This window comes from Budorcas taxicolor, chromosome 6 (genome assembly GCF_023091745.1).
Source record: "Budorcas taxicolor isolate Tak-1 chromosome 6, Takin1.1, whole genome shotgun sequence".
NCBI lineage: Eukaryota > Metazoa > Chordata > Mammalia > Artiodactyla > Bovidae > Budorcas > Budorcas taxicolor.
The window spans coordinates 114,017,208-114,042,619 of NC_068915.1; the positions used below are offsets into that span (position 1 = coordinate 114,017,208).

At 56.0% G+C, this 25,412-nt stretch overlaps 1 protein-coding gene across 15 annotated transcripts in view; it reads right to left on the reverse strand.

The window, feature by feature from the left end:
- ABLIM2 (actin binding LIM protein family member 2) overlaps positions 1-25,412 on the reverse strand; it is a 171,397-nt gene that overhangs the window by 23,523 nt on the left and 122,462 nt on the right. For 5 of the 15 annotated variants that reach the window (XM_052641650.1, XM_052641652.1, XM_052641647.1 and 2 more), the window contains 4 exons: positions 20,906-21,025; positions 19,903-19,955; positions 19,096-19,237; positions 6,713-6,842 (listed from right to left, as the gene is read on the reverse strand). In XM_052641650.1, coding sequence (XP_052497610.1) covers positions 6,713-6,842; positions 19,096-19,237; positions 19,903-19,955; positions 20,906-21,025 — 445 coding nt within the window. The remainder of the gene's footprint in view (positions 1-6,712; positions 6,843-19,095; positions 19,238-19,902; positions 19,956-20,905; positions 21,026-25,412) is intronic. The other 10 variants (XR_008199584.1, XR_008199585.1, XM_052641656.1 and 7 more) reach the window with 4 other exon arrangements.

Here is a 25,412-nt window from a genome sequence, read left to right on the forward strand (position 1 = left end):
TCATTTACTGCTAGAAGTGACAAGACAGCAGCTGGTCACAGTCCTCGCGAGCACGGGGCAGGGCGAGGCCTCCGGGAGCACCCAGTCCAACGTCCTTCATCCTGAGCGGGGAAAACTGAGGCCCAGAGACGCCGGGAGGAGGTGGCGAGGCAGGTGAGCGCGTAAGCGGAGGGTTGTGGCGGTCTTTACGTGTCTGATCCTTTGTCCATCGCCAATTTAAAAAAAATTAATTTGGATTGCTCACAAACGTTGTATGAGCTGAGTCCTTTGGTAAGAGCCTGGCACGCCGCACCCTAGTCCCAGCGCTGGGACCTGGGGCCGGCCAACCTCGTACCCACTGAGTCGCCCGTGAAGGACTCCCCTTGGGAGTTTCAAGAGCGAAATTTGGAGACGGTTTCTCAGGCCGCTGACAAACATCCCCTCTGCCCCTGCACCTGTCTGGATAGAGAACCTCCTGCACGAATCTAGGCAGCTCTGGTCTCCCACCTTGGCCTTCTCCCCCGGGGCCTGTTCGGAATACGAAAGAGAAATGCTGCCACCTAGTGCCCACTGCTCTGCATCGCAGGCGGCAAGCTTCCGGGCCAGGGAGCAGCACCTCCACCTGCGGCTGTGGGAAACCCACTTCCGCGCAGCAGGACCAGCGTCGTCTGGTCAGCCAGGCTCGGAGACAGGGCAGAGACTCTCAGCAGGGAGGAGGGCATCCCCCAGGTGGAGGGGGCACCGTGTCAGTCCAGAGCAGGGGAAGAGCAGTCTACTCCTGATCTTCTAAGTACCCAGTGTAGGAGGACATTCATGTCCTTTTTGGTGCCGGCGAGCCGCGGGCCTCTGGCTCGATGTGTCGGCTGGTGGGACAGCTAAGCGGCCCGGGGGGATCCCACAAAGGCCGCACCCACAGGCACACCCATAGGTGATCCCTCTGCAGTCTCAGCAGAGAACAGAGAGTCTAAAAGCAACCAGCTCTTCTCCCATTTGTTTGGTGTTATTAGGTGCCAGCTGCCCTACACACACATTCACTCATCTGCAGCCTCAGGAGGTGGGCGTTGTTATCAACGTGTAATGGCTGAGGCTCAGAGAAGTAAAGATACTTGCCCAAGATCACACAGCTAATACATGGAACTGTAAAAGACTTAACCGAAGCTTTTTAGTTTCCAAAAATTATACTGGGATTAGTAACAGGGAGAATGAAACTGGCCATTCACCACTGACTGTTCTTTTCTTGCTAAAGCTCACGTTTTGCTTAGGAGCCGGTGATGTGGAGGTAAGAGAAGGTGGAGACGTGCTTTTATCATAATTATTCATTTGGGAACGAGGCTTACAGAGCTTAGAAGGTTTCACACCCGTCACGTTACTTGTCCAAATGATAACTTTAAGAGGTAAGGATGACTGTGTGTGTGTGCGTGTGTGCGCTTAGTCATGCAGTCATATTCGACTCCGCGACCCGATGGACTGCAGCCTGCCAGGCTCCTCTGTCCTTGGGATTTTCCAGGCAAGAATACTGGAGTGGGTTGCCTTGATTTTTTTTTTTTTTTTTTAAAGACTAGGAAATAGAGACTCTAAATTTAAGTAACTTGCCGAAACACACACCCAGTATGTGGCAGGGCTGGGATCTGGACTCAGGGCTGCCTGACGCTAATGCATGTGTTCTTTCCAGCATCACAGTCAGAAAATATCAGACTTTTACACTTTGTTAAGGTTTTCTTCATAGTGATATACACTAATTAATGTTTTATGGACATGTGAAAACCTAATCCAGAAGATAAGGATTTTTCATATACCTATTAGTTTAATTTTGTTTTTTGGCACTATTAAATTGCTCTCTATCCTTTTTTCCTTCACTAGATTCTTATCTGATTTCAAAAGAGTCTTATTCAAAATGCTTTCCATACTTGCATTTTACCAAGGTCTCTGGCGTTGCCATGGTGCTTGGTACATTTAAGTTTATGAATGCTGTAACTGATCTATAACTTGGGTCGTCAAGAACGAAATGTTCCCCCTTCATACCACTAAGACTACTAGTTCACTTTACCCTTGACTTCTGCCTCGTTCAGTGTTGGCCACTTAGTTGCGTCCAGCCCTTTGGACCCCGTGGGCTGCAGCCCACCAGGCTCCTCTGTCCATGGGGCTCTCCGGTCTCCTAACTGCAGGCCGGCGGCACATGTTGGAACTTGTGCTCTCTGGTCCATGGGAAGGACTTTCACAGGCGGCTCTTTTCCCATTTACCCTACAGAGAGGTGTGACTGTCCACCACGTGGTAGGCTCTGTGGCTGGCTAGTTACTAGGACATTTAAACAAGCTTTGGGACCTAGGGTGAAAGTGAAGGTGAAAGTCGCTCAGTCGTGCCCGACTCTTTGCGACCCCATGGACTATACAGTCCGTGGAATTCTCCAGGCCAGAATACTGGAGTCGGTAGCCTTTTCCTTCTCCAGGGGATCTTCCCAACCCAGGGATCGAACCCAGGTCTCCCGCATTGCGGGCGGATTCTTTACCAGCTGAGCCACAAGGGAAGCCCTTGTGGGGCCTAGGGTGCTGGCTCCAAATCCATCCTGGAACAAGAACCAGGCGCATTTCCGCCTCCTGATTTACTAACTTCCTTCCACTTGACAATGAGCACACACAACTGATCCCGCCAGCCTCTGTGCCCTGGTCATCAGGAAGCTCGCAGCTGAGCTTCGATGGTTTTTCCAGGCAGTGTTCTTTTGTGTGTTCTGACATAATTTTCTCCCATTTCTTTCTTCTTCTTTCCTCTGGGATTTGGTCTCTCTGCATCTGTGCTTTTAATTTAGGTCACCTAGAATCCTTTCAGAAAGTGAAAAAACAAACCAAGAAACAACTTAATCTGACATGGCTGAGCTGTAAAAGACTGGCCATCAATTATCCGGTCTTCTGGCCAAAAAACAGGCAAACAGTTATATAAGAGTCTTAGAAAGAGTGAAGAAGAAAAATAGGAGCGAACATAAGTAAGGAAAAAAGAGTCCCAAAGAAAAGTCAACAAGGATTTTCACCAGCCTCCAAGCTAGTCTAATGTGAAAAGCTGAAAGTCCTCATGGGGTGATAAATTCCGTCTTTAGCGACTCCCTAAGATGTACAGACGGAGAAGGCAATGGCACCCCACTCCAGTACTCTTGCCTGGAAAATCCCATTGACGGAGGAGCCTGGTAGGCTGCAGTCCATGGGGTCGCTAAGAGTCGGACACGACTGAACGACTTCACTTTCACTTTTCACTTTCATGCATTGGAGAAGGAAATGGCAATACACTCCAGTGTTCTTGCCTGGAGAATACCAGGGATGGGGGATCCTGGAGGGCTTTCGTCTATGGGGTCGCACAGAGTTGGACACGACTGAAGCGACTTAGCAGCAGCAGCAAGATGTACAGAAGGGCTCAAAGGTTTTCTAACACTCTGCTCCCTACCCTGAGGTCAGCAGGAGAAACATTCCTGGAGGGTTCAGCTGTCAACTCTGTGAAGCTTAAGTGTCTGCTCTCTGCTCTAGGAGAGGCTTGGAGATGGTGTCCCCGCCAGACTATCTCCACCAGCTGTTCCCAGGCTCCTTGGGGGTGGAGTATCTGGAGGCCACGACTTCCCTGCAGGTGCCGGGGGCCACTGACCAGCGTCGTTCCAGCATGGCAGCCAAGAGGGAACTCTCCCTAGACAATGCACAGCTCGGCCACCAAGGATACAAGCCTGTGGGTACTGACACTCATCCTCTTAATTGCCTCCCACATTTTGAGAGAAACCCCCCAGACTTGGCTTGGGGGGCGTGGAATGCCTTGGCATGGATGTGGCCCAGCCAGTGACCCTGGCGCTTGCAGCCCCTGAGTCACAGAGCAGAGACTCAGGGAGCATTCTGACCCAGTCCCTCTGCCCTCAGGCCCCTCATGCTGAACCTAAGGATCTACCTTCTCCCATGCCCAGGGGGTCCTGTGGACAGGACTGGAGGACAGGAGCAGAAAAATCCTTAAAGGAAATTCAGAGAAGCATGCTGCATGCCCATTCCAGCTTAGCCCATTCTGAACAAGCAGGGGAATGGTCAGTGGGATGCATGCGGTACCCCTGAGCGGTCAGTGGGATGTGCGTAGTTCACCTGCGCCTTCATTGGAATGGGCTCAATTCACCTGAGTGATCAGTGGGATGTGTGCGATTCCCGAGTGGTCAGTGGGATGCGTCTGGTTCACTCGAGCTAATCGTGCAGAGGTTCTGGGGCCCAGGACAGACCCAGCAGCAGGGCCCACAGAGGCCGAGGGTGATGGAGCAGGGCCCGAGGATGCCCACAGCTTCCGTGATGGGGACCCTGTCCTAGGACGTGCCCCGTGGCTGGACCCTGGGTCGGAGGTCAGCGCAAGGGGTCACCGCTCCTTGCATTCCACTCGTGGTGACAGGACCACCCGGGGGAACAAGTGGGGACAAGTCTGAGGGGCTTCTCTGGGAGGGTGGGAGCGCTCATGTGGGCAGTGTCCTCCAAGCGGTGAGAGGCTGCCTCTGGGGAAGCAAGTGTCCTGGGGCTGTGTGTGTGTGGTGTGTGTGTCTATGTGGTATGTGTATGTGAGCATCTGTGTGTGTGTCTTATGTGTTGTGTGTTGTGTGTATGTGTGTGGTGTTTGTTGTGTGTGTGTTCTGTGTGTCGTGTGTATGTGTGTGTGTCATGTGTTATGTTGTGTGTTCTGTGTATGTGTTGTTTGTGTGCGTGTTGTATATGTTGTGTGTTCTCTGTGTGTTGTGTGTGTGGTGTGTGTGTCGTGTTATGTTGTGTGTTCTGTATGTGTTGTTTGTGTGTGTTGTGTGTTGTATATGTTGTGTGTTCTCTGTGTGGTTTGTTGTGTGTGTCGTGTTGTGTATGTTGTGTGTTTGTGTGTGGTGGTTGTCGTGTGTGTGTTGTATATGTTGTGTGTTCTGTATGTGTGTTCTGTGTGTGTCATATATGTTGTGTTCTCTGTGTATGTGTGTGGTGTTTGTCGTGTGTTCTGTATGTGTGTGTGTGCTCTCTGTGTTGTGTATGTTGTGTGTTCTGTGTGTATGTGTGGTGTTTGTCATGTGTGTGTCGTGTTGTGTGTTCTGTGTGTATGTGTTGTGTGTGTTGTGTTGTATATGTTGTGTGTTCTATGTGTGTGGTTTGTCGTGTGTGTGTTGTGTGTTCTATGTGTATGCGTGTGTGTTCTCTGTGTATGTGTGTCATGTGTCGTGTCATGTGTGTGTTCTGTGTGTATGTGTGTGGTGTTTGTCGTGTGTGTCGTGTTATGTTGTGTGTTCTGTGTGTATGTGTTGTGTGTGTGTTGTGTGTTCTGTGTTCTGTGTGTATGCGTGTGTTCTTTGTGTGTGTCGTGTGTTGTGTATGTTGTGTGTTCTGTGTGTATGTGTGGTGTGTGTCGTGTGTTGTGTGTTCTGTGTGTATGCGTGTGTGTTCTCTGTGTGTGTCATGTGTTGCGTATGTTGTGTGTTCTGTGTGTATGTGTGGTGTTTGTCGTGTGTGTGTTGTATGTGTTGTGTATGTGTGTGTTCTGTGTGTTGTGTGTTGTGTATGTTGTGTGTTCTGTGTGTATGCGTGTGTGTTCTCGGTATGTGTGTTGTGTGTTGTGTATGTTGTGTGTTCTGTGTGTATGTGTGATGTTTGTCGTGTGTGTCGTGTGTTGTGTATGCATGTGTGTTCTTGGTGTGTGTGTGTGTTCTGTGTGTATGTGTGGTGTTTGTCGTGTGTGTGTTGTGTTTTGTGTGTTCTGTGTGTATGCGTGTATTCTCTGTGTGTGTCGTGTGTTGCATATGTTGTGTGTTCTGTGTGTGTGTGGCGTTTGTCGTGTGTGTGTTGTGTTGTGTGTTCTGTGTGTATGCGTGTGTTCTCTGTGTGTGTCGTGTGTTGTGTATGTGTGTTCTGTGTGTATGTGTGGTGTTTGTCGTGTGTGTGTGTTGTGTGTTCTGTGTGTATGCGTGTCTGTTCTCTGTGTATGTGTCATGTGTTGCATGTTGTGTGTTCTGTGTGTATGTGTGGTGTTTGTCGTGCGTGTGTGTGTATGTGTGTGTGTGTCCATCTGTCTACCGCTGGGCGGGTCCGGCACCTCACGCCCACCCCGCCTGGGGAGGCCCTCGCTGCAGACCAGGACGAGCTGTGGGAAGAAGGACAAGCACGTGGGCCCGGCTGTGGGACACGCCGGGTGCTAGGCTGTCTGGGCTACATTCTCGCGTCCCCACACTCGGGGCGGGGAGGGGGTGCTTAAAGCAGCTGCCAGGAGAGAGCAGAAGACACCAGCCCCTCGTGTGACCCCCAAAGCACTCACGGTGCTGAGGGCACCATCAGAGGCAACCGTGAGGTACCAACAGTGGCGGGGGGCAAGAACACGCTAGGAGAGGAGGTGGACGCTGGGCACACATGGCTCATGACGCGCCTCCATCCTTTCTGGTCCGTGTTAGGCTCCAGGTCACAGGAGAAGGGAGTCAGGAAGGCCTTAACGAGGGTCTGATCCCTCTGAGTGACCCCATTGCCCCTGTCCCTCTAACCCTGGGGTCTCCCTGGGAGCTGGAGGCAGACAGAGGAGGGGTGTTGCTGGGTGGTGGTCTGGCCCTCGGTGGGGCAGCAGGCAGAGGCAGGCAGGCGGGTGAGCGGGGTCCCCAGGGCCCCTCCTCCTGGCCAAGTGGTCCCCAAGCTGTGGGGCCCGCACTAGCCCTGGGAGCTGTTAGCACGCGTGTGCCGGGGAGGGTGTGCAGGGTGGGGGGTATCGAGTACCTACCCGGTGGTCCAAGCCATTCTTGCCATGTCCTGTGACAGGGTCAGACTTGGAATAGGGAAACCCTGGAACAGACACAGCACAGCTGTCACGCAGGCGGCCAGGCTCGGCCAGGCGCGGGAAAGAGGCATGCCTGTGTGGGTGGGGGGGGGGGGGTGACTGGGTGACACGGGAGGGCCCTGAACATCCCACCTGCCGCATTCCAGACCCCGATCCCCCGGGAACTGACTGAAGATGGACACGGGAAGGGGGTGTGTCCCCAAGCCCACCCTTGACCCCGGGAACGCCATGGAGCCTTACCCAGCCTGGCAGGCACACGTGTCCTGTCACCTGGCCAGCTCCTCACCCAGCTGACCAGGAGAGCTGGTGGCAGAGGGGGGAAGGGGCCCTGTGTGGGCAGGGCTGGGCCACCCTGAGCCAGAGGTGACCAGCGGAGGCCCAGCTCCACCAGAGAGGGCCTGCAGACTACCTTTCAAAACCCTTGAACTGTTTGCAATTGGGGGCTTTCATATTAAAGTCCTAATTTCTGACTCCTCAAGGGGCCAGTCTGAGACACGGGGCTCTGAATTCCCTGTACAAATCCCACACCGGGTCCCCCTCCATCACTCACCTTCCTGGCTCCCCTGCAGGGCGGGGGAGGGGGTGACCAGGACTTTGAGACATCTCCCCTCCCCCGCCCCATCATTAACCACTTCAGTGCCACGTCTAGAGAGAACAGAGCGGAAGTTCCTGGCTCAGACATGAGTGTGGGACATGCCCCAGAAGGGGAACGAAGGGCAGAGCTGGGGTCTCCCCCTCCCCACCCTGGGGGAGCAGACGTCCCCCGGATGTCTGAACATCTGTCTTTCCATAGCCCGTGAAGAGCAGCGGCCACGTCTGGTGATTCCAGGGGATTCCCATTCCCAGCAAGCGCTCCTGGGAGCCACCAGAATGTCCCCAAGGACAGAGGACTGAGCCCCCTGGAGGTGCCTGCCCCCCGCAGGCACTGTGCGCAGAACGCCTGCCAGCCCCACTGCCCTGCGGCCCACTCCAGGAAGGCCAGCTTCCGAACAGAGGGTGCTGTTAATCCCGGTGCCTGTCTCCTGGGGGTTGGCAGAGGGAGGGGTGAGAAGACCTTCTGAACAGGCCACATTCGCAGGAAAGGCTTCAGCTGGGGGCATGCCTCGGGGACGCGTGTGTCCCGGGATGGCCTGTGGGAAGGTTCCGGGTCAGAAGGGGCCCTTTACAACGTCAAGGGCAGGGATCTCAAACTTGTTTGAGCCAAGAAGCCTTCTCGTCACGGGAAACCTGTGTGAAAACTGGTCCGTGAAACAGGAGACAGCAGAGCTGGAGAAAGCGAAGCGGGGCGAGGCACCCGGGCCAGGCCCACTGGGCGCCTCTCACTCGTGCCATCACCCTGGGCCCCACCCGGAAGTGACCCAGCTGGCTTCTCCCATTTCACGGAAAGGGGGACAGAGGCCCAGGGCCACAGAGGAAGCTGGCCAACCTCACCTGGTCCTGAGCCACAAGATGAGGCTTCCCGACTTACAGTCCCGGGGTCCCTCCAGGACACACCTGCTCCCCAGTTTACGCACAGAGCCAGAACTCTTGGGGGTGTGAGGCTGAGGGCCTAAAGGGCCCTCAGCAGAGACCCAGGAACTCCTGATCAGCCAAGGGTGCTGGCGGCACGTCTCAAAGCGGGGTCTCCGACGAGCGGCGCCAGTCTTGCCCAGGAACTTGTCAGAAAGGGCAGATTCTCAGGCCCCACCGCAGACTTACAGACACAGAATTCTGGGTCTGGGGTCCTGAAGCCTGTGTTTTACAAGCCCTCCGGGGCATTCTGAAGCTCACTAAGGCTTGGTACCCCTTAGGGCCCCGGGACCAGCTATGCCCCTCCTCTAGTCTTACCTGCTCTAAACCAGTGATTCTCCACCTGGAAGCCATCACCAGACCAGCTTCTAAAACTCCCTGTGCGCAGGCTGCCAGCCTCTGTCTCAGCATCCTACGCTTGCATGAAGTGTAGAGACCTCACTTCCATCAGGCCACTTCATTTTCCTGACTCACCAGCTATGACTGTCTTAGCTCTTTCTTCTACCTGCCTTGAGCTTCCGTATCACATGCTGCTATAATTTTTGATCATCAACAATGACTTAAGAAACTCATCAAAATGAAAGACAGTTTGTTATGTTGACCTCTATTTTCACCTACTTGGACGTTCTTCCTTTCTGAATTTCCGAGCCCTCTTATCACTTCCCGAATGGAGAATGTCCTTTAGACAAGTATGTTTGCCAGCGAAAGCATTGCTGAGTTTTCCTTTGTCTGAGAAGGTCTCCATGTTCCATTCATTCCTGAAGGATATTTCCACCCAAGATAGAATTCGCATCGACAGCAAATGTCTCTCTGCACCTGTAAAATGTGCCCTCTTCCTCTGGCCTCCGTGGCTTCTGGCGGGAAGTTGGCTGGGAGGGAGTATAAAGTGACTTTTCTCTTGAACTACTTTCAAGATTGTTTTTTCTGTCTTCTGGTTCTGAAGCTTAAGTATGGTTGTGGATAACTTTGGGCTTATATCTACTTGCGGTTCACTCAGTTTCTAAAGTCAGTAGGTTTATGTCTTTTTGCCAGATTTTCTGTTTTCAGGCAATATTTCTGTGAATATTTTTTTGGACCCATTTTCTCCCTCTGTGTCTCCAATGACATAAGTGTTATCCTACAGGTTCCTGAGGTTCTGTTCAGTCTGTCTTCCTACTTTCTCTCTGCTGTTCAGGTTGGATCATTGCTTTTGTTCTGTCTTCAAGCTTGGAGCCTCTCCTCTGACATATCCTCCTCTTCTGTTAGGGAGCCCACCTGTGAATTTTTAAATCTTGCATATTCTATTTTTCAGTTCCATCATTTCCATTGAATTCTTTTTTTTTTTTTTTTTAGAATTTGTATTCCTTCTGTGAGACTTCCCTTTTTTTTTTTTTTAACTTTTTCAATTGTTTCAAGAGTATTTGTAATTGTTTGTTGAAGCATTTTTGTGATGACTGCCTTAAAAATCTTCCTCAGATAATTCTACTATCTTTTCAGTGTTAGGGTATGCTTTGAACTATGGTGCTGGAGAAGACTTTTGAGAGTCCCTTGGACAGTAAGGAGACCAAACCAGTCCATCCTAAAGTAATATTCATTGGAAGGACAGATGCTGAAACTCCAATACTTTGGCCACCTGATGCGAAGAGTCAGCTCATTGGAAAAGACCCTGATGCTGGGAACAATTAAGGGCAGGAGGAGAAGGGGACGACAGAGGATGAGATGGTTGGATGGCATCACTGACTCAATAGACACGAGTGAGCAAACTCCAAGAGACAGTGGAGGACAGGGAAGCCTGGCGTGCTGCAGTCCATGGGGTCGCAGAGAGTCAGACAACAGCAAGGATGTGCTGACTGTCTTTTCTCATTCACATAGTTATGTTCATGGTCTTTGGTGCCATGAGTGATTTCTCCTGTATCCTGGACATGAGAATTTTATGCCAGGAGGCTTGGATCCTGGTTAAGTCTTCCATGTTAGCAGGCCGTCTCCCTGTTTAGGTTTAACATGTAGGGCCTGGCTTATTGTGGACTGTGCTTCTGAAGACGAGTCAGTTTTCAGAATGCTTATTAAACTGCTCCTCTGGTCTTCAGAGTCCGCCTGGTGTTGCTGGTGACACCCTGGTGATGAAAGGTGCTTTCCTGCTTGCTCTGTGCCGAGATGGGGGTGGGAGGCACTGGCTGCAGATGGAGAGTGTCTCCCTGGGCCGGGCGCCAGGGAGGGCAGTTTACTTGCTCTCCTTGTCTGCTGCGTGGCCGGTGAGAGGCGCAGGTCCTGCCATTTTCCCTCACGTGCTCCGGTTTGGCCAGTCCACCTTCCTCTTTCCAGAGTTCTACGGACATCCGCCCTATTGTTTTAGGGCTTTTCCACTCTACTGAGTGGATAAGGCAGGGAGAGAAGAGTCTCCACTTATCACATCCCTGGGGTGCTATTAAGACCCATTAGAATTGGTTTCTCTTGGGATGGGACCAGCCATCGGTAGATTTCAGGGGTCCCTGGATCCTGGGTGCAGCCAGGATTGAGAACCACCAGGTTAATCCCTTCACACATTCAGAGATTTTACGTGACCATCACAAGCCAAGGCATTACCCATGAGCCCATTTTACGGGTGAGGAAGCTAAGGCCCAGGGAAACTAAATGACCTGCTGCTGCTGCTGCTGCTAAGTCGCTTCAGTTGTGTCCGACTCTGTGCGACTGCACAGACAGCAGCCCACAGGCTCCGCCGTCCCTGGGATTCTCCAGAACACTGGAGTGGGTTGCCATTGCTGTCTCTGAACTAAATGACCTGTAGAAGGTCTAATGATTACTCATGAAGAGGATGAGACAAGCTCCCAGGACTTTATACCTTCTTCCCTGGTAACATTGTCTGCTACAGGAGCTCTGCCCTGGTGAGGGTCTGCAGGCGTGGGAGTCTTCTAGGGGCCTGCCTGTCAGCTGGCATCGGCTGGCCTTAAGAGCATGTGAGGTGTGTGGATTAGAGGGAGACAGAGGGCACATACAAAAGGCAGGTCAGTGGCAGCTGGGCACTCGGGGCCCCGAGCTGCAACAGGCCCTACAGGCCCTGCACACCTGCCCACGCCCTATTTCCAAGCTCAGCCTAACCAGGCCCCCTTGCCACCTCCTTCCAGAGGCCCTCCTGTGGCAACCTTGCCCTCAGCGTTCTGCTGGGACTGCTTGTGGGGCCCTGGGTGGTGTCTCCTTGGGTCTGTCCCTCTTCTGGGCTGGCTCATCCGGGGTTAGAGTAATCGCTGAACGGATGGGCAAGGAGAGGCCCCTTGCAGGTGGATGACTGTTCCAGGTGCAGCTCGAGACACATGGCCCCTCCAGGATGCCTTGTGGATAAGGGGCAGGGAGCCATTCCCCTGGGCAGATCTCGGTCAGCTTCACCAGCATAGCAAACGGGTTTTGCTTCACTGATCATGGATACAGAAGTCTGCAGCTGCACGGCCCTGCTCAGGTTCAGGTCCCCTCTCAGCACCTCAGTGTCCCCATCCAAGGAAGGAGGGCCTGGAACCACCTTCAGCCCCAAGGAACATGGGCAGGAGGCTCCTTGGGCAACCTGAGCTTCAGAAGCACATGAGAGGGGTCCATTTCAGGCTCACCACGGCTGGCCCGTGGACCTGACCAGCTCTGCATGACACCCCAGGGGTCAGCCCACAGGATGCTCATGTTGGAGCACCAAAGCCCGGGTGCTTCCTGCCAGGAAGACGGCAGCATGCCCGCCTTCACAGATGAGGCAATGGCAACTCCACACTCAGAGAGGTCTGCTCTTGTACCCAGGGTCACGCAGCAAGGGAGAAGCCAGGATTCACCCCCAGGGGCACTGGCACCCCAATCTAGCCGCCTCTGCTGACCCCTCACGTGATCTCGTGTCGACAGTCACTGCTGTGGTGCCCCCACCATGCTGGGACCCATGAACGAAAGTAGGCTCTGGGTAGCCCTGGGCACCCGCTGCCCCACGGGCACTCACTGGGGGGCTGCTGCAGGCACAGAGGAGGCGCAGGGGGCCCCCTGGACCCTGCCCCCAGGGGCTGACGGTCCTTGAGGGGGAAAGGACACGGAAGGCCCCAAATAAGGTGCTCCCTGCTGGGGCTGGGAGAGGAGAGACAGAGCTCCCAGGTGGGTACCGCGAGACCCAGAGCTGGATTGTGAGGGGTCATAAGAAGCCTGAGAGCTGTGACCCGAGATGTGGGCTCTCACCCCTGGACACCTGAGGGTCTGGGCCTGGCCTGTGTCCCTGCCCACAAATCCGAGGTCACACCCATCCGGTCCCCATGCTGGGAGCAAGCCTGTCCAGCATGGGGGACACAGGGACCTTTGCTGAAAGCAGAGTCCCAGCCAGCCCCCAGGGACTGGCAGGGAGGCTCTGCCCTCAAATGCGAGGGGGCTTCTCTTGGGCCAAGGTCCCCTCCCTGACGTCTGGAGCCCCCATTGCTCTTGCTGGGACTGAACGTGAGCGGGAGGGCATGGGACAGGCTGTTCGTCCAGATGGAGGCCAGGCGGGCCACACTCTCCTGGCTGTCTCTGCCCCAGGGGCCCCTTGGCTGCTTGCGGGACGCTGGGCGCCTGACCCGAGCCTTAAAGCCCCCTTGGGCCTTTCTTGCCCAGGCTTCCCCCATTTCCCCCCGCCCCGGCCCTGGCTCTCTCCACCCCTGGGGCTCTCCGGGGGCTCCCCCTGCCCACGCTTTCTCTCCACCCTTGCCCCAGGTCCTGCAGGAAAGGGGAATGGAGGAGGAGGATGGGGGCAGAGGTGGGTGTTGAACAGGAGAATCACAGCTTCTCTGGGCCCCAGACCCTTTGGAAAAAGCAATGCAGCTCTGGAACCCACCTGGTGGGGGGTGGGGGCTGGGTCTCAGGTTGCTCACACCCCACCTCTAGGCCCGCCTGGGAGCCAAGGGCCCCAGGGACTCTGCCTCCAGGCTAGACCTCTCCTGAGGGCCCCACCTGCCCATCCACCTCCATGCAGCTCTGGCTCGGTGTCTCCCGTCCTGTCTAAACAGGAAGAGCCCACCTTGCTCCTGCCCCGCCTCTGAGTAAAGGTGACCCTGCCCACCTGAGCCAGGAAGACCTGGACGGTCATTCTTGATCCTACGCGCTCCCCCTTGACCGCTCACACCGGTCCTGCTGCTTGGACCATTCAAGGGGCTTCCCCGCGGCTCATCTGGGCCCCGCAGTCCCCTTCGCCCTGGCCCAGCAGCCTCTAGTCTATGTTCTGCAAAGCTGCCTGCCTGCATTTAAATGGGTAAAACTGTCAGCCTCGTGCTCACAACCCTGCTGCCCTGACTCTGGTCCCTGAAGATAGAGAAGAAAGTTCGCAGCCACCGCACACGGACCACTGGCTTCTGGCCGCCGCCCCCAGCCTCCTGTTTCCCAAACGGCCACCTTGCTTCTCGCCCCAAGCCCCGGGGCAGGCTGCTTGGAGGGTCCTTCCCTGGGACACCCCCAGTTCATCCCCAGAAGCCTCCTCCGCGATCCCCCCCGCCCCAAGCCTGGATGACTTCAGCATGCCCGCCCCCGACAGTCCTGCTGGGGGCTCAGTCAGAGGCGGCCCGGGTGCTGCTGAGAACCCGTAGGCCCACCCGCCACTCGCAGGCCAGGCCGGGCCCTCCCACGGCCCCCAAAGCCCTTTGGCGACCCTGCACATCCCAGCCCCCACGCCACCTGCGGCCCAGCAGCCAGGCTTCACCTTTGTGGGGAGGGTCCTCTCCCCCAGATACCTCACTCTTCCAGCCTGCTCACTCAGCGCCCTCCTCCCCCAAGCCCAGCTGGGCCTGGCCCCCTGACTTGCAGGCGCTGTTGCTCAGCTGTGTCCGACCCTTAGCAACCCATGACTGCAGCCCGCCAGGCTTCCCTGTCTCACCATCTCCCAGAGCTTGCTCAAACTCATGTCCGAGTCGGTGATGCCATCCAGCATGCAAAGGCAGGCGCCATACGCCTCACCTTTTCATCTGGACTTTGTGTCACCGCCCCACCGCCCCCCGGCTCTAGACCATCAGCTCCTGGTGGGGGGCGGGGCGCTGTCTGTGCAGACTCCGCTGTGCCCCCAGCACACACCCAGGGCCAGGGCGCGGGAGCCCTCACCAAAGCTTGGTTGAGGTTGGGCAGCCGCGCCCTGCCTCCAGGCCTTCTCTTGCTTGTCTGACAAGGAGGGCCGGGACTGACGTCCCATCAGTGTGATGCTCATGGATTCTGCCCCCTGGGTCTCAGGTCACAACACCCAGAACTGAGCACACCCCCACGCTCTGAAATTCACATGGGGTTGGCACACTGTAAATCGATTCTCTCTCTCTTTCCGCCGTGGACTACACAACGTGAGAACGATCTATTTTTCTCCACAGCCTGGAAACTCCCAAGGACTCACAGAGGACGGGGAAAGCCACTTCGGAGCGGGCCTGACACCCGCTTCCCTGCTGCTGTTGGCAGGGAGAAACACAGCAGAGACGCTGTCCCCCGACCTTCCCTGCTGGGTACTGGGGCTGGCGACCCAGGGGGCAGGCTCAGACCCCAGCTTCCAGCCAGGCCCTGACTGGGTGGGCAGCAGGTGGCAGACAAGTGGACGGGACTCCACGGGGTCGGACACGCAGAAGGTGGCACAAGATGGCAAAGTCACAGGCAGGGTGGGGGGCGCTGGCCCCCACGGGACCAGCCCTCTGTGCCGCCTTGGTTTCCATGCAGAGAGGTCCTTCCCTGACCTCCAAGCCCACCCTAACTCCACCCTAACTGCCGATTCCCTTCCGGAGGGTGGGGTCCTCTCCAGGGCTCACCGAGTCTTCAGGGAAGGGTCTCAGCCAGCTTGGGGCTCTGTCTGACATCGGCACACCTCTGAGCCCCTGAGTAGGGGGAATGTGGGGAACCTCAAAAGGGAGAACAGGACTCGAAGGGCCGGGGGGGGGGGGGGCGGCTAGAGCAGCAGCAGGCCGGGCCACAGGGCCCAGGCCAGGGGAGGGGCCCACACCTCCTGGTGTCCTTCATCCTGTGACCCGCATCTTGTGAGGCTCAAGACCCTCTCCTTGTAACAGAAAATCAGTACCATCCCTTTCCTGGGCAAAAATCAGATTCAGCAATGATACAACTGACTACATGCAAGAAAGCTAGCAAGCAGGTGAAAGCATTGGTTTGGTTGTTCAGTCATGTCCAGCTCTTTGTGACCCCGTGGGCTGTAGCCCACCAGGCTCCTCTGTCCACGGGATTCTCCAGGCAAAAATACTGGAGTGGGTTGCTGTTCCCTTCTCCAGGGCATCTTCCCAACCCCAGGGATCGAACCTGGGTCTCCCACTTTGCAGGCAGATTCGTCACCAACTGAGCCTCCAGGGAAGCCCAGCCAACTGCACGCATAGCGCAGATAATGAACACGGGAGTGGGCTGCCGTCTCCTTCTCCAGGGGAGCTTCCCAACCCAGGGATCGAACCCAGGTCTCCCGCGTTGTGGGCAGACGCTTTAACCTCTGAGCCACCAGGGAAGCCCAGATAACGCCCTGGGTGTAGCATAAGGGAAAAGAACAGCAGTCTATCATAAAACGTGTGTTTCGGTGAGACCTCTCTGGAGGGACGAGCCGTGCCGGCTGAGAACCACCGTCTTAGAGGAGGGAGATGTCACACAGGTTTCTCAGTCATCTGCTTCCCTGTGGGAGAGCAGGGACTGGGCCATATCCACCACCTCCTCTCTGCTGCCTAGCGCTGTGCCCAGCACATAGCAGGTGCTCAGTTAATGTTCGGTGAAGGGATGGGTGAGTGACTGAATGATGAATTCAGCCTCAGGCGAGATGTGCTGATGGTGTCATGAGCGGGATGAGGTAGCGCCCAGCCCCTGGGAGCCCACGGAGGACCCCAGGTGGGCGGCGGGGTGTGTGTGCTGGCTCCCAGCAGCCCCTCTGCCTGTCCCAGCTCCCTGTGCACTTCTCCAAGACGGGGTCTCCCCCTCAGCGCCCCGCACAGCGTCTGGCACAGAGTGGGTGCTCAATAAATACCCGTTGAATTTAGCGCATCTCAATTCAACAAACATTTATTGAGCGCCCACTGTGTTGAGTGTCACAGTCCTACCCTCCTCTGGCGCGCTACGGATGACGTCCCGGGATGCAGGCGGGCCTGCCTTGCTGTGTGCAAACCGCTTTGTTCAGTAATGACTGCAGATTAAACTGGTGTTGATGGACTCACGACTGGGGGCCACTTGCATCTTCTCATTGCAACTTGAGAAAAGAAGGTGGGCACCCCTCTCTTCTCCGTTTAGGCGTGCTGCTCATCCCGCCCAAATTTCTCAAGAGGCTGGCAGACAGCAAGGCACACCTGACCTAGGCAGGACCAGTAGCCTGGGTCCTCGTTGCTATTTCCACGCATGATGGGAGCAGAGCGATATCACCAGGGCAGAGATGAAGTCACAGGTGCCGTGGTTAGACACCGTGGGCTCCCCACTTGCAGGAACCAGTGTCAGAACACCAGCAGAAGGTGAAGCGATGACAGAAGCATTATCACTTCTGCACAAGCATTATTATTTGTGAGCCTGCATCCCTGAAGGACATGCATGCACACGCACCCGCACACAAACATATACAGATGTGCACACACACGTGCACACAATATGCACACATGCCCACACGTGAAGATGTGTGCACACATGCACACACGCACACGCAGCACACATACATGTACAAGTGTGTGCACACGTGTATCCACACGTACACACCCATGTACACACATACATATGTGTACACACATACGCACACATACAAACACAGACGCAGGTTTTTGTACTTCAGAGGGCTCGCCCAGTTCGAGCACGAATTCCAGCACAGACACTGCGATTCCTGCAGGCCGGGCATCCCTGCAGCTTGCGATGGGAACACGGCAGCAAGGAATGAGGTTGACACAGACCTCGCAGGTGTGTGATTGCCCAAAACAGCTGCACAGCCTCCAGGCCTTGCAGGGTCTACTGCCTGGGGGGAACGCCTGGGACGACTCCAAGGCACCTTGTGTGGCACAAGATGAGGAAGTGGTGCAGGGAGGTGGGCAAACACGCCCAGGTCACAGGCAGGTCAGTGAGGCACAGGGAGGCCCCTAGGAGGCAGCCTCTTCCTGCCTGGGCTTCTCCCCAGATGGAGCCCCCCCACTAAGCCCCAAGACAGAGGCAGGCCACGAAGGGACTCTCTGGGGACAGCAGCTACTGCCCCCCACGCCCTCCCCGAGGAGAGACTTGGGGAGGCCACCAGCCCTACAGACACGGGCCCGCCCACCACCCAGCAAGGAAGAGCTGATGCTGGCAAAGCCCGCCTGAGAACTCAAGTGTCCGCTCCTGGGAGCGAACGCTTTGGTGCCCCCAAGGGGGGTGCTGCTGGGGCACTGCTGGGGGTGCTCTGGGGGGCTGGCGCAGTAGGAGGTCTCCACCTTCCAAACAATTGCCATTTGGAAAAGCAGAGGGGCCACGGTTGGGGCCACAGGCAAGTCCTGAACCACCCCCCCTGCCGCCACCCCACTTGGGCAGAGAAGGGCTTGGGGGTCTGGCTGAAGCTGCCGGGTCTGGGTCTGCCCCTCACTGCTCCTGTGAGCAGCCCTGCACCACCCCTCACCCCCGCCCGCCTGCCTCGGCCTTTCCCGCCCTGCGCCGCCAAGTGAACGAGTCTTGCTGAGGGTCTTCCCTGGTGCAACCTTCCCGAGGGGATGCCAGCCCTGCAGTGACTCTGGCTTTCACTCGGACAGCGGCTGCCCAGGTCGGCAAGGCGCCTACAGAGATGGCACACAAAACGACACGCGCTTGCGGTGTTTAGACGTCTTCTTTAACAAGCGGTCGCCTGCACGCTTCCCGGCCCCTCCCACGTCGGAACACACGCGCCTTCGTTTGTGAGATGGTTTACAGTCAGGAGGATGAGGATGAAGATGGTGGTGAGGAAAAGCAGTCCATCTGCTGAGCATCTACTACGCGCCCGGCTGAGCGCTGGCAGCTCATGGCTTCCCCACCCCGGGTGGCAAACAGCCCCGCCAGGCACACGGGTGAAACTGAGGCCCAGGACCGGCGCAGTGGGCCCCAGGTCAGTGTCCAGCAGGGACTTGAACTCGGGCCTCTCTCAAAGCAAAGCCAGTGTCTTTCCTGGGCTTTCTCACATGCACACCCATCCCCTCCTGGCCCTCTCTACTTCCAAACTACACCTCTGGCTGGTCCACAGAAACCCACCCACAGCCGCTGAGACCCAAAGAGTCCATCTGCCATCTCCAGTATGCGCCAGGCAGCAGCTTGCTGCTGTTTCCTCCATAATTCACAGCCTCCGGACGTGCAGAGCGTTACGGGGAGGTCTGCCCCACATCTGAAGGGCACACCGACTGAGTGTCACGATTCCCCAGATCAGGCAGATGTGGGTCTTTGTCCCACCTTGCTCCCTGAGGACATGGGGTCCCGGGTCCCGGCCCCTTGCTCAGGAGGGGCACACAGTAACACGGGCCAGCGTTCTTGCACACCACACGGGACAGCGCTGCTCTCGGCCCCGAGTCTGGACTCACCGCCTGGACCACGCTCCATCTGCTCCGGCGGAAAACAGGCCCTCACTTCCAGCCTGGAAGCCCTTTTCCCCCTGAGGACCCCAGGAGCCTGAGTCAGCCTCCTCCCAGCCGTGGAGAGTTCAGGGGGTACACTGGCACGGCCTGCAGGCAGCCTGCTGGCTCAGACGCCATCGAGGAAAGAAAGCGCGTGGCTACGGGTCTGCTTCCTACCCGACTTGCCCTTCTGTCTCTAGGCGTGCTCTCAGAGTTTTTAAGGAGCAAGGCTTAGATCTGGGGGGGATCAGCTCAGGGTCGTGGGCCCCTTTTCTGCAAGGCCTTTCATGCCGCACCGACAGCCTCTCGCTCAGAAGAACCACTCACGTGAGTAGAAGTTGTCCCCTGGCACTGTCTGGGGAGGGCCTCTGTCGGTCCCGCTACTGAGGGACAACGACTGGCTGTCTAGGTCCGGAGAGTTGGTCCTCGTGTCTGCCTCACCCTTGAGAATCAGCCAGCTGGTCTTCTGCTAAGAAAAAAAAAACCAGAAGCTCTGTGAATTTCAACTTGACCTGCAGGGGCACTGCCCCATTTTACAGATGAGGAGACTGAGGCTGGGGAGGTCAGGGCCCCAGGTGAGGTCACACGTGGCGGGAGTCGAGTAAGCCAGCCTTGGGCTCCTGCCACACTCACCCACCTTCCTTAAAGATGAACAAAGGGTCTTAGCTCTTGAGCCAGGGTGGACTCAAGATTTCTTTTCTTTTCTTTTTAGTCATCTCCTTGGTTAAAGAACCAAAAGTGGCTCAGACAGTAAAGAATCTGCCTGTAATACAGGAGACCTGAGTTTAATCCCTGGGTATGGAAGATGCCCTTGAGAAGGGAATGGCTACTCATGCCAGTATTCTTGCCTGGAGAATTCCATGGACAGAGGAGCCTGGCAGGCTACAGTCCACAGGGTCACATAGAGTTGGACACAGCTGAGCGACTAACGCTTTCACTTTCAAGTTACACAGCAAAGAATGAGGACTTTGGTAGAAGAGGTACTATTCCTAAGTGAGAGGAGGCTGGTGGGACTGCCTCTTAAATGTGGTTCCATGTGGCCCACGCCAGACCCCTAAGGAGCAGCACCTAAGGGGAGGGGCTGCGGCTTCGAGTTGGAGAAGGGCCCCCAACACTGGGCCTGCCCCTCATTACCTTCCTGTTATCCAGGTCGAAACCTCCATCCTCCCCATCTGATCGCCTTGCAGCTGGAAGGGAAACATCAATCGGTCAAGGCAGCGTACCATCAATGGCAGGTTTGCATGTCCTGGTTCCCACTTCACAGTCATGCTCAAAATGGAAATGAAAGAAACGTTGCCAGCACTTGTACTTTGAGGACTGAGGAATCAGATCGGCTGGGGGACTATCCCCGCAGGAATGGGGGCTGGGGCCTTGCATAGGATTCAACAGAAGAGCAGGTGTGTGACACGATGTCTCATTAACAATCCAGCTGACCCCTCCTTGGCCGCTTGGCATTTCGAAGATCACGCTTTCTACCTTCCAAGTTTAACTTTAAAATAACAGAAGGGCCTCGTGGTCCAGCCCCCAGTGGGTCAGACTCTGCTGGGTTGAGCTTCAGAGACTTCACTGCTTATCCCCACGTGACCCATTTCTCAGATCAGAGGACTGAGGCTCAGAGCCTGACATGACTTTCTCGAAATCACAGATCAGCGGGCGGCAGAGGCTGACATGGGACTCCAAAGTCCTTCCTCTTGTCTGCCCCACCTCACTGCCCGCAAGACGCAGAGCGCTGAGCGAGCGATGCCACTGGGAGGACTCCAGGAAGAGCAACGAGGGGGCGCAACACAGACCGGAGGCGGGCTCGACGAGAGAGGGCGCGAACGTCCGCCGCTCGGCAGACTCTCTGGAGCTGAGTCAAGAGGTGTCTGCATTCTCCGTTTCCCTTTTTTTTTGCGGGGGGAGGGTGGGGATCGTCACCCAGCAGGGCTCACGTTATCGTCTCCAAACTGACATGATGAAATAAACCACGCGAGGGCAAGGCCGACAGTTCTCAGCATCCAACTCAGTGACGACCCATCCCGTGCATCCCGAGCTAAACCACTGACCCCATGCACGCACGGAACCAAGAAAGGAAGACCCCAGGGTCCTTTGCCACCTGCCACGGATGCCGAGGACGCGCGCAGGGCGGGCTCCTTACCTGCAGCCTGCGGAGGGCTCAGACCTTCTAGCCCTTGGGAGCACCCTGCCTTGCGCACCACCAACGACAAGACTGACATCAGACCCGAGAGCTTGGAAACGGGGGACTGGGCTACAGGACCTTGACAAGATAAGGCCACAGTTGAAGACTGTCCTGGACGCTCTGACATTTCGTTATTCCCAACGACTCCCTGTTTCTCCTTCTCCTGGGAGAGACAGCGGCTTGCAACATGAAAAGAAAGACCTCGCTCTCTCCACCGACAGAGGGCAACGGGTGCCAAGCCTGTGGGCGGGGCACTGTGATGGAGCGGCGGGGGATGGGGCCCAGAGGCAGATGCATGCCCAGCGGCGAGGGCGCTCCCGCTGCCCAGACGATGGCTGTCGCTGGGCAGCAGTGCCCCGGGCGTCGAGCCATGCATCAGCCGGACTCTTGGTGGCTGGCGCAGCAGCCTCAGCGACAGTCCGGCCAGCGGCTACTGGGGGCTCTGAGAGCTCGGCCACTGTCCAGCCCAGAGACGGCCTCCAGGGCTGGCTCTTCTGGTAAAAGTGAGTGATCCTCACCCCTCACCAGCCCGCAGAGGCCCCTGCAGGCACTGCTGCGATTGGGGTAACTTGCAAACGCACAAACAACTAAACGGTCGGCCAAAGGGCTGTGGAGGGCGTGAGAGTCCGAAGACTCCACGTCCCAGGGACCAGCACGCCCCCACCCCACCTCCTGGGTCTGAGGACCCCACACGGCCTTGGGCGTCACACAGGGGCAGGAGAGCTCTGGCTGTAGAGCCGCCTCAGGGCTCAAAGAAGTGCCCCACCTCCGATGGGGGGGGCCCCACCAACATGCAGCAACTTTTCTCTGCAAATGCCTCCAGCTCCGAGAGGTGTGCACGAGCTAACCAGACTCAAACAGGGGTTTTCCAGAGCCGCATAACACACGGCGGGGGTCTCTCCAAAAATGCGAAATGGGCTTAGGGACACAGAGGACCCTGGCGCTTCGTGTGGCTTGCGGGCTGCTTCCTTAATGGCCCTGAGCCTCAGTTTCCTGATCTGTAAAATAGGCAAATGCCACCCACCCCACCCCCTTCACGCGAAGAGGATCACGTGAGATGAACATGGATACTGCCACATATGAGCTCCTCAGCTCACAGGTCTGAAATATTAGGAATAAACGAGAGGCGAATCGTGCAGCGAATTCGTAGCAGGCCGTTTCAGGGTGTCAAGAACAGACAGATTGGTTCAGGACAGGCAGAGAAACAGAGTTGTGTGTGTCTTTCCTGTCACACAAAGTGGCTCCATCTGAGCTGTGGAAGGTATCTGTCATGAGCACCCTTTTGGGCTAGGCTGATGTCCTTGCTCCTGCTTGCCCAGGACCTTTGCGGAAAGTACCCTGATGGGAGGGGCGATCTGCCCAGAGCCATCCCCTTTTCCCCCAGAGCCAAAATGCGCCTCCACCCCACTATGAAGGAATCCCAGAGAGACACATGAGATGCGATTAATTTCTTTAAAGTATTAATCACTGTGTCATTTCTGCCTCTTTGCAACCCCAAGGACTGTAGCCCACCAGGCTCCTCTGTCCATGGGATTCTCCAGGCAAGGATACTGGAGTGGGTTGCTATGCCCTCCTCTAGGAAATCTTCCCAACCCAGGGATCAAACCTGGGTCTCCTGCATTGCAGGCAGATTCTTTACCGCCTGAGCCACCAGGGAAATAGTTACAGGCTGCGCGGATGGCCCCTGTGGCCTGGTGCGGGTGGGTGGCTCTGGGAGGCAGGAGGGAGCCCCTTGCTGAGAGCAGGTGTGGGAGGTGGTGAGGCACCCTCCACCCCCTGGGTTGGGGCTCCCACGCACGCCACCGCCTGACAGCTCCCACGCACTGGCCGGTGAAATGGAACATCTGTCCTCGCAGCTGGACAGCTTCCTGGGAAGTCTGGAGGGAGGCATTACGTTTCCCTCTTGAATTCCCTTTCAGCACTGAGCCAGCTCACTCCACTGGGAGGAAAGTCCCCCACTCTGTGCCAGGCATCACGTGGCTGCACACGGAGTTCCTGGGAGCCAGGACCCTCCTCCCCAGAGCAGGACTCAGAGCTGGTGGGGGAGTCCTGGCCGCCTCCCAGAGGGCCAACACTGGGCTCAACACTGCAGGTGACTCGGGGCTGTTCAAAGGACCCAAAAAGCTCCCCGTCACAGCTGGGGGTTTAGCGGGCGGTGGGAGGCCTCCTGCAGACCCCCAGCCTGTCCAACACCCTCCGCTGGTCCGACAGCAGCTCTTCCCAGTGGGATGTGGTTCTTCTTTCCCTTCTTTCTTATTTTCCATTCAGTTCCTTTGCTTCCTTTCCTGTTTCTCATTCCTTTTTAAAAACATGTCATTAAGTTGTAACCAAGCAGAGACATGATGAGGGACAGAGGAGCCTGACGCGCTGCAGTCCGTGGGGTTGAAAGAGTCAGACGCGACTGAGCGACTGAGCGACAGGAGATGGAGCTAACGTAGTCGAAGAAAATACTGCTGGTCCCCAGTGACGTTCCGTGAGAGCAGCGGGTTCAGGGGTCGGGCAGACCTGGGGTGGCTTGGCCGTCAGCTGGTCATGACGGCCACTTCATGGCCCTGACCTCAGCTTCCTTGCCTTGGACCGCAAGGAGATCAAATCCGTCCATCCTAAAGGAAATCAGTCCTGAATATTCATTCGAAGGACTGATGCTGAAGATGAAGCTCCAATACATTGACCGGCTGGTACGAAGAACTGACTCTTGGAAGAGACCCTGATGCTGGGAAAGATTGAAGGCGGGAGGAGAAGGGGGCGACAGAGGATGAGATGGCTGGATGGCATCACCGACTCTATGGACATGAGTTTGGGTAAACTCCGGGGGCTGGTGATGGACAGGGAGGCTTGGCGCGCTGCAGTCCACGGGGTCGCAAAGAGTCAGACACGACTGAGGGACTGCGTGGCAGCTAACAGGGCTATGTCGAGATGGGGCCCCAGCACACACGATGCATTTGTGGCAGCTATACAATCGCTAATCCTGACCCTGATCCTCATCCTCAATGTCAGTGCCCCCCGCCCTCCTCTCCCTGAGTCCCCAGGCCTGGCTGGAGGCTCACTTCCCCAAACATACAAGTGGGATGAAGGCATCAGAAAAAAGCGTTGCTAAATTAAAAACAACTTTTGATGACTTGGCAATAGGAAGTTAAATAGTAAATACATTAATTAAAAAGCATACATTTTTAAAGCTCACTGAATGTATCATCTTAAACTAATTAATAGGAGGGCATGTCAACCCCCTCCAGTATTGCCTGGAGAAGGCCTGTGGACAGAGGAGCCTGGCAACTTCAGTCCATGGGGTCGCAAAGAGTTGGACACGACTGAAGTGACTTGCTGGTTCAGTTGCTAAGTCGAGTCCGACTCTGCGACCCCATGAACTGTAGCCCACCAGGCTCCTCTATTCATGGGATTTCCCAGGCAAGAAACACTGGAGTGGGTTGCCATTTGGCTTCCTAGGTGGCCCTAGTAGAGAACCTGCCTGCCAATGCCGGAGAAGTGAGAGATGCGGGTTCGATCCCTGGATCAGGAAGATCCCCTGGAGAAGGACGTGGAAACTCAGTCCAGTATTCTTACCACTGGGACTGCTGAGTGGCTAAGGCGTTGGACTTAAGATCCAATGGACATGTGTCTGTGTGAGTTCGAACCCCGCTCCTGGTAGTAGTGACATAGCAAACTAATTAAATGGCCCAGGAACTCAACATCCCTGCCCGGAGTTTGTTTCTGGCAAGTCGGGAGATTAAACTGACGGCTTCTCCAGCCTGAGGTGTGTTCCTCTCTCCGTTGAGAGATGAGTGGACGGTCGGTTTGCTGCTGAGATGGGGAGAAGGGGCTGCACACGGACTGGAAACACACAGGACACGTGCATGCTCACACACACACGTGCTACACACATGCGTGCTACATGCATGCACGCCCCCCACCCCCGATGCACTTCCGGTGGACACGGTCCAGCTAGATGGGGGAAACCTTATAAAGTCAGAACGTCTCAAATGCACCCCATCACACCCATCCATCTTCCCCAGGGGGTTGTCCGGGGAAAGCAGGACGAGAGGACTCGTGGCTCCTGAGAGCGCCTGCCTCTCTCACGGCCCCTTTACAGTCAAGCAGGGGCTGACTGTGTTCCTGCTCATCCCACTGTGAGGCTGAACGCTCGGCAGAGAGCAGGCGCTCTATAAGGTTCATTTCATAACGTAATCAATAAGCTCAAGTTCCAGAACGTTAAAATAGTGTGGGTTCAAATAGGAATTCACTTGCCTTTCAATAGCAAAGGTGGAGATATCCAGATTAAAAAAAATATATGAAGATCACCCCTGGTAAGAACAAACCGGGATTTCCCTGATGGTCCAGTGATTAAGACCCTGCGCTTCTGCAGGGGCCATGGGTTCAATCCCTGGTCGGGGAATTTAGCCCCACAAGCTGCACGGTGCAGCCAAAAAAAAAAAGGTAAACGGAATCTCTGTGGCACGATCCAGTTAAG